The 9,451-nt window shown below is 36.6% G+C and overlaps 1 protein-coding gene across 1 annotated transcript in view; it reads left to right on the top strand.

Moving 5' to 3' along the window:
• The window catches only part of LOC107601453 (probable phospholipid-transporting ATPase IA), a 143,000-nt gene that overhangs the window by 108,228 nt on the left and 25,321 nt on the right, over nucleotides 1-9,451 (top strand). The window contains exon 27 of the mRNA XM_016293637.1: nucleotides 3,641-3,751. Coding sequence (XP_016149123.1) covers nucleotides 3,641-3,751 — 111 coding nt within the window. The remainder of the gene's footprint in view (nucleotides 1-3,640; nucleotides 3,752-9,451) is intronic.

Below are 9,451 nucleotides of genomic sequence, written 5' to 3'. Positions count from 1 at the left end.
AATTAGAATAGAGAGTGCTAGAGTTAGAGGGTCAAATAAAGATGGAAGAGATGCGTTTTTAGCCGATTCTTGAAGATGACTAAGGACTCAGCTGTTCGGATTGAGTTCATTTAAAAGTCCGTAATAGTGATTTTGTGCTGCTTTGGGATGGCACAATAAAGCACCGTTCACTTGCAGAACAACGCAAGCTTCCAGAGGGCACATAAGTCTGAAGTAATGAATTTAGGTAAATAGGTGCAGAGCCAGTGGTGGTTTTGTAGGCAAACATCAATGCCTTGAATTTTATGCCAGCAGCTATTGGTAGCCAGTGCAAATTGATAAACAGAAGTATGAAGTGCATTCTTTTTGGCTCATCAAAAATTAATTTTGGATTAATTGTAAAGGTTTGATAGAACTGGCTGGAAGACCTGCCAAGAGAGCATTGCAATAGTCCAGCCTGGACAGAACAAGAGCTTGAACAAGGAGTTGTAAAGCATGTTCCGAAAGAAAGGGCCTGATTGTTATTTTAAAAAATTTATGTATTTAAAAAAAAAAATTATTATATAAAGGTCAGGGATCCTGTGCTCAGGTTGGGCTTCATCAGGAACACAGATTTGCCCAGTTTGGACATCTGTGAGGTGTGATTTGCCATGCTCGTGAAAAACCATGTAACTTTCTGTAGTAAATAGACCTATTTCAAGTTTTCTCAGGGTGTCCGCGGGTCCTTAAAAAGTCTTAAATAACGTTTTCCTAATATAAGGCCTTAAAAAGTCTTAAAATGTCTTAAATTCGGATTCGATGGGTCTTAATTATTTTTGGTCTAATTACCGCTAAAATCTCTTCAGTCTGACGGACCTAATGACTTTATAATCACTGGACAGACAGACCGAAGATTGGTTCTTCCCGCGGTAAGTTACTGCGTCATCAGAGAGAACTGCAGAAAACAGAATACAAGCTCGCGCTGCTGAGGCTCACTCTGTTTGTCTCGAGACTTCAGAACAAATGAGCGTGACAGCACTCATAAACTCAGAAGAAACGCACTGAGGTAAAAATTCACAATGTTTAGTTTATTCATAACATGATATAGTTAAATAACACCATGACAAGTGAGCTATTTTACTCAATATTCTCACGACGCAAAAAAAACAAACATTCAAAACGCCTACAGAGTGCACGCATTACGTGAAGTCTAGCACTCTGCCTGATCACTGCATGATTCAGTCTATTAAAATACATTCAGAATGATCACAAATTCAAGACATGGGGGCAGAAAATGTGTAATGTTGTTTAATATATCAAAACATTATTTATGCATTTGTAACTGCAGGTTAAATGCATTCATGTATTTTTTCCATCAGTCAGAATCAGATATTTTTAAACGTGTGTGTGTGTGTATATCTACTCAGTACTCACAATGAGTTCATAGGACATACACTAACATTTTAAGAACGACTTTTATTCAGCATTGATGCATTAAATTAATATGCTGTTCTTTTGAACTTTGATTCACTTTAATTCAACAAAGAATCCGGAAAAAGTTTAGTTTCCACGAAATCAGCACAACTGTTTTTAACATTAATAATAATAAGAAATGTTTATTAAGCACAAAATCACCATATTATCGTCATATTACCCATATTAGATTTCTGAAGGATCATGTGACACTGTAAATTGGGTAAATTAACACTGAAAATTCAGCTTTGCCATCACAGGAATATATCACATTTTAAAATGCATACCAAAAAAAAACAAAAAATTTTAACCGTTTTAGTTAGATGTTATTGTTTTTTTTCTTCTTTGGAAAGACACAATGATGGGAAAGTTTCTAAATGGTGATTAGAAGCAATAGTTACAGGTGCCAGTAATTTAAATTTACTATTTGAGCAGTGAATTTCAGTGTGAGAGTTTGAAGTCCTCTTCTAACCTCTCTTTTTGAAGAGACCAATTCATCATATCAAGTTGAGATGTGACCACAGCTGTTGAGGTCACAACAGACGGCCAAGAAATCAAATGGTTGTCAACACTAATAATTGGCAACAAGAAAAATAGCCTCAGATCCCTCTGTAAAGGCGCCATTGCATATCCACAATTATGGGTCTATCGTTTGCTCCTCCCTCCACAATCATCCTTTCATCCACTAATATTACTTGTATACACTGTCATGGAGGGTCACTGTAAGCCACTAATCTTGAGCACCTGTACAAGTTTGGCTGTTTGCATATCGTATTTATTTCAGCGGCCATATAAATGGGTTACAGTGAAACAAACAAACTTGTATCTGTTGCAATTTGTAACCAATAACATGTAAGGTCATGTCAGTTGTTTTTTCATTAGTTTAATTTCATAAACTTTTTAAAGAAAACAATCCATATAGATTTATCGCCCGTATCCTGATTTTGATCTGGATAAACACTTTCATCAGCATTTTGGGGCTTATTTAGGGAGCAAAGCACTTCTCTGTTTACATTTTGATGTCTAAGCCAGAGGAAAACACAATTTTATGATTTATCAGCGTGTTGTGGTGCGTGTCAAATCCCTCAGTATTCACTCTGTCCGCCTAAGCATCGTGCTGTGAAGCAGAAGTAGAGTTTTGGTGCTGAGCCTGCTTTTGGCACATAGTGTGCTGAACTCAGCAGAAAATATGGTGAAAATATTTAGTAAATATATTAATCAACTCAATCTTTTGCAATATACACATGTATGAAGCAACATAATAAATTGGAGGGAACTACTCATCCATTGTTTGAAAAAGACATCTGTCTGACTTGATGAAAGTTAAACACAGTGACAGCAACAGAAACAGCACGTTATATTCAGTAAATCTGACAGAATCCAGATGATTTAAGCAGTTTATATCTACAGTTTGGGTATTGGGTTCTGTTCTGAGTAGATTTAAGTACAATTTGGATGAATTATTATTTTTCATGACAATCAGGTTTATACTAATTCTTAGTGGCCAGCTGATAAACCTGATTACATTTTTCATAATATAAGGCAGTTATTAAAGCAGAACTTTATGTACTAACCAAAAAATTACTTTTTTTTCTTTGTACAGCTGTAAAAAGTTTTCTCGCTTCCTCTGCTTTTCAACACAATAAGACAGATTGTAGCTGGAATTCTCAGGAATATGGCTGAGACGGTGTTTGTCTTGTCCCTGCAACTCCATTCTTCCTGTTTCCCAGCATGGATAAGATTGTCGCTTTATTTTCAAAGCCAAAACCGCTTTCTGTGTTGTCTGGGAAACTGTAGATCTTGTGTAAATAAGTAGGCCTTAATGAACTTATCTCTGTCCTCCCTTCTCTCTCACAGTTCAAGTACTTGAAGAATCTTCTGTTGGTTCACGGCGCTTGGAATTACAACCGTGTTGCCAAGTGCATCCTGTATTGCTTCTACAAGACTTTGTACAGCTGTAAAAAGTTTTCTCGCTTCCTCTGCTTTTCAACACAATAAGACCGATTGTAGCTGGAATTCTCAGGAATATGGCTGAGACGGTGTTTGTCTTGTCCCTGCAACTCCATTCTTCCTGTTTCCCAGCATGGATAAGATTGTCGCTTTATTTTCAAAGCCAAAACCGCTTTCTGTGTTGTCTGGGAAACTGTAGATCTTGTGTAAATAAGTAGGCCTTAATGAACTTATCTCTGTCCTCCCTTCTCTCTCACAGTTCAAGTACTTGAAGAATCTTCTGTTGGTTCACGGCGCTTGGAATTACAACCGTGTTGCCAAGTGCATCCTGTATTGCTTCTACAAGAACATTGTGCTTTACATTATCGAGGTAAGAAAGTCAGTGCATGCGATATAAAATTAAGTTAATTTTCACCCAAAAATGAAATTGTTGTCATCTACTCACTGTCGTGTCTTATCAAACTCATGGGACATACAAAATGGATGACAGCACTCAAGCCTGTTATTGCATTAACCATTAATGTCTTTTTCAAGGAGATTGAATGACCAATCTTTAATTAAATGAACTGGCATTGCATGCATGTCGGCAGTTGTAGAGTCTCCATTCTGCTGTAGGAATGCAGGTCTGTCAATGTGAAGCCCACAGGCCATCCATCTGTGATGGTATTTGACAGTTTCCAGGCCTGGTGCTGATAGCCGGTTCAGAGACCTGACCTGACAAGTTAAAGGGCTGCTATCAGCACCAGCTTTATCATGAGGGGCGTTTGGCCGTTTTGATCTGCAACACGGTTGGTTTAGGAGACGTTACACCTCGGGGACAAGCTTTAGGTTTCCTCAAGAGCTGAAAAAAGAGTTAGTAGCAGACTAAGGGTCTGAAAGCAACATTAGGCCATTTAAGTCTCTTTATTTAATGTCTAAGGTCTCTGAAATCCATGAAATGGACCTTTGGTCACGCCAGCCTTGTGCTAGTATACGTTTAGGGCTATAAAAAAACAAAATATTAAGTGTGTCCAAATTTAAACATGTTAAATATTCCTGTGATATTTTGATTTGCATGTTCGTAAATCGGAATTATGTAATTTTGGTTTAAAATGGAAATTCATATTTCTTTCTCTTATTCACTTCCCGACAAAGACAAGAAGCATTTTAATCTCTACTCCAATGCAAGAACATTAGCTTTGTAATAGATGTTTTATCCATGCTTTATCCATTTTATCTCTCTTGTGTAAAATGTTCCCTCTGTATGCAGCTCACTACAATTTGAAGTAAACATATGTTAAATATTCCTGTGATATTTTGATTTGCATGTTCGTAAATCGGAATTATGTAATTTTGGTTTAAAATGGAATTTCATATTTCTTTCTCTTATTCACTTCCCGACAAAGACAAGAAGCATTTTAATCTCTACTCCAATGCAAGAACATTAGCTTTGTAATAGATGTTTTATCCATGCTTTATCCATTTTATCTCTCTTGTGTAAAATGTTCCCTCTGTATGCAGCTCACTACAATTTGAAACAGACCAACACCAGTATTCATGAGCTGTACAACCCCAGCAGAAACACGAGTACTTCAAAAATCCATCTTTTTTCCCCTCGGCCCTCTTGCTCTTGTGTGCCACTTGACCCGTGAACCCTTTTTCCCTTCATCTTGATTTTGTTTTATGTGCTGTGGTAACTCTCTGAAAAGCCCCTTAGATTTCTCTCTGTTGGCATCCAGTGCTGCTATAGATTGTGAGAACAAGGATGAGGAGATGAATCAGTCACTTCAGATGACCGTTGTTTTCCTCTACCCTCACTGAATTATAAAGCATTGCATGGTTTGTGAGTTAGTTCGGCCCATTTCATGTACATTTCCTGTTTACATGCTCCTGTGCTGTTTAGATGTGGGGAGCTGCTGTGGTCGTGTTCATAAATGTGATAAAAGTCATGAAGCATTTTTCCTCAATTTTAAAATTCAGTGGATTAAATCTGTGGGAATCTTAGAGCCCTGTAGCTGTGAGCAGTTATCGCTCAATGAATTTGATATTTTAAACATTTTCGGTACTGTCATGCTGGGTTGGCTTTCATGTATTTTTCTTTTGGCTTTTGCCATGGGGGTTGTCATATTTTGTTCCACAATGAAAGTTCCCCTTCAACACAAACATTTCTGACTGTGATCACATTTCACACTTGCTCATCAATCAAGAAACAAGCATCTCTTCCCTTTTTTTCTTCTTATTTTGCATAAGAGAAATGCACTAGAAAAACTATGTCCAGTAAATGGCCTTTCCCGAACACGCCCTCCAAATATTTCTAGCCACTTTTAGTTTTTATCTTATTCTCTTTAAGCTCTGGTTTTGAATCTCCAAGAGAACTGTAAAGCACCCCAGCTCCTAGAGGTGAATGTATCTCCTCCTCACTCAGCCCATCTTTTGTTACGAGCAGAAAATGTATTCCCCCTCTCCATAAGGGGCCTTTTGAATAGAATAGGGCAAGGCTTTACTGTTTCCTTGCCTCACACCAAAAGCACCTCTGTTTTGTAAGGGCTTGACATTCAAGACACTTGCTTCCCAAGGGTCGGTTAAAGAGATACATTTGTCGCCATAATAGGTTTACCTTTGAGTCCGTGGAGGCTTTTCTTAATCTCATTTTTCCAGACATTAACCTCAAGGAAGTGGAATAAGGATGTTAGTGGCCATTTTATCCTTCTCAAGCTGTGGTTAGCAATGGATATGTGTACATCTTATTTATTTATTTTTTTACCACCATCCAGTGTTGTATCCTATATATCATAGTACTTTATCAAGACTTTATCTGCTTTATTTATTTTGTAATTCAGTCAATATGCAGAGGCTTACAAAGTCTTACAGAACAAAACTTTTCAATAGTAACGTATCAGGGTGGTGCAGAGAGTTGCTCCCTATGAAGAGTGTTCAGTCTTTTCAAATCAGTTACTTGGTTTCATCTCAATATTCTTTCTAAGAAGGCAGCTGCCTATATAGACAGTAGCCTTAGAATGGTTTCTATTGTTTCAGAGAAATTTTTCCAATTGTAAACGCATAATAGCACATTGTCAGACAAATAAGTTTGGGTTAACCTAAACGTGTGTCATGCTGGTTTGTTTAGTCCTTGGTTTGTGGTCTTGTATTCTTTCAACATGAGCAAAAATTAACTGGGGGAGAAGAAAAAAACTTTTCAGAGCCTTCGTTGGATTAGCTGCTTTGAGACATGCAAAAAGCCATTCTTAAAACCAAATTGCTGTGCTTGCTGTCATTATCCTGCTGGGCTCTTGAGAGCTTGATTGACAGCTCTTCAGCTGGCACCAGAAGGGCTGACGACGAGTAGCATTTCTGAGGTAATTACAAGGGCCTCATTCAAACAGAGCAGCAGGCTTAATGAAAGACTGCAGGCCTGAGTGGAAGCCCTAGGCCCTGCAGTCTCATTGTGAAACGCCCAACTGGTTCTTTCGGTTCTTCTGTCACTCACACTTGCAATTCAGTGGGCCTTTCTTATTGTCTTGCCAGCATTTCTTAGGTTTTCTAGAGATCTTTGTTTTACACTACAGTTAAACATTTTAGGGTTGGAAAGATTTTTTTAGAATGTTTTTGTAAGAAGCCTCTTGTGCTCCCCAAGGCTGCATTAAAAACATTTTGGAATAATATTTTTTAACTTTTTACATTTTAATATATTTTAAAATGTAATTTATTTTCTGTGATAGCAAAGCTGAATTTTCAGCAGTCATTACTCCAGTCTTCAGTGTCACATGACCCTTCAAAAATCATTTCAGAAAGAAACATTTCTTATTATTATTATTAATGTTAAAATATTTTTGTGGAAACATTTTTTTAATTATTTGATGAATAGAAAGTTCAAAAGAAGAACATTTAATTGAAATAGAAATCTTTTATAACATTATGCCTCTACTGTCACTTTTGGACAATTTAAGGCATCCTTGCTCAAAATAAGTATTAATTCAAATAAAACAATTACTGACAAAATTGTGCAAAATGTATACTCTGACAAAACTAGCATGCTCTCTCTTATCATATATCAATGAAATGTCTAATGTGTTTTTTTTACATTCAGTGATTTTGATATTGCCGTTTTTTTATTTTGCTTTAAAATTTTACATTTATTTTGATTATTTTATTATTTTTTTTAAAATTCCCCCTTTTCCCCCCGCAAATCTGTTTTCCAAATAATGTTTTAACAGTTTGCTTTAGGTCAATTGCAACGCACAGTAATGTGGGGTCTGCTCAAAAGTCGAGCCTCTCACACATACTGAAGAATGTTTGGTGCTCTCAGACATGTTCACACTTACTGTAGTCTAAAATACAATGGAGAAACTCACAGCAAGAAATAATGTAACAGTGCTGCTTGTGTTCTGAACTTTGACTGGTATTTCTTATTCATTTAAACTAAAGAGAATGAAAATAGTTTCATCATTTACTCACCATCATATTATTCCATATTATTACTGTTTTTACTGTATTTTTGAACAAGTAAATGCAGCTTTGGTAAGCAAAAGAGACTTTAAAAAAATGTATCTCACCGGCCCAAACTTTTGAACGGTGTAGATTGCAAATTGGTAATTAAATGACATAATTTGGGGGAAACTATCTCTTAAAATTTTGGTGTCATCTACCCTTTTTTCATTTTCTCATCCCATTTTTGATCATTACTGTTTTTCCCCCTCGTTATAACAGCTGCTGTCTGATATCATCACATTCTTCAGTTTCTAGATGACTATGACAGCGTGCCAGAGTAGTCAAACTAATAGAGATATTAAGTGATGGACTCCATCTCCATGGCATGTGGTTTAGATACACATTCTTCTCTCTTCTCCTTTTCATTTGTGGTCTTTTCCCTGGTCTCCACTCTTAAGTCCAATAACTCACGTCTTTCGGTTCTTTAAATTGTTAAATCTAGTCCTTTTGCACTGATCTTGTTTTTTGTACAGTCTTAAACTCATTTTGTGATCCGTTGTTTCTGCTATGAGACACTGGGGATTGATCAAGGTGGGAAACAGAGCGTCTGATTTGGCTGAAGTCATGGGAACTGTTGAAGTCTCTCTCTTTTACCTCCAGCACAAACACCCTTCCTCTCTCATTCCTGCCTGGTTGTCTGCCGAGTAATGATGTGTTAAGCCCAGGTTGTGGCTTCGCATGACAAGATAGTGGGGCTTCTCTGTTTAGATGTTTTGAAAACCTTGGCAGTATGTTTCCTAAAGCAGGGCTTTACTGTTTTTATATGTCTCATCTCACAGCTGTTCTTATTGATGGTAGACTATTAATCTTTTTATCAAAGTGTACTATAATCTAAAACTGGTTTTTAGCGGGTGGGCAGGTCATTTAAAAAAAACATTTCCATTATCTTAAAACAAAAGAAAAATTTTTAATGAATACTATTTTTTTTTTTATATATATATATATATATAATTTTATTTATTTGTTTGTTTGTACTTGACCTGTTTGTTTGTTTTATTTTTATAACATCAATAAAAATAAAAAGCATTTAGTTTTTATATTAATTAATTAATTTATGTATTTAAATACATTAAAAATTGTATACATTTTGTTCTGGTTTGCTTGCTAATTGTTTTGTAACGGAAGAATAGTATTATATTATAAAAATGCACAATGGTAGAATTTTCAATAGTGGTCTGACTTTTGGACCCCACTATGTGTATGAAAAAGTGACCCAAATCTGGCTTATTTATTCTGCAAGACTGATCTTGGAACAAACCATTTGCAGTGATCCAGTGTATGAGACTGTAGAAAGGACTGATGGGGTCAGTTCACTGCCGGTTCATGAGAGATCACTCTCTCTTGGGTAATTTCAAGCACTGAGAGGCCCCACAGAAAACAACAGCCATCGATCAACCTAAATTGAAAGCCACTAGGAGCCAGAGTTAAGCGCACACAAAATGGGGAATATATGATTAATGATAGTGTATATATATTTACCTTTTAGTCACACATTTACGTTGTAATGATTATCATATGGCCTGTCATCGCCCTTTTAATGTGTTACCATTTCCTTTAGGACAACTTGGGGAAGCAGAGTTCCCCCGCCCCCCCCCCCCCCCCC

This window comes from Sinocyclocheilus grahami, unplaced genomic scaffold (genome assembly GCF_001515645.1).
Source record: "Sinocyclocheilus grahami isolate Dianchi unplaced genomic scaffold, SAMN03320097.WGS_v1.1 scaffold306.1, whole genome shotgun sequence".
Taxonomy (NCBI): Eukaryota; Metazoa; Chordata; class Actinopteri; order Cypriniformes; family Cyprinidae; genus Sinocyclocheilus; species Sinocyclocheilus grahami.
The sequence above is the reverse complement of the archived record's forward strand: the minus strand, read 5'-3'. Positions and strand labels throughout refer to the sequence as shown.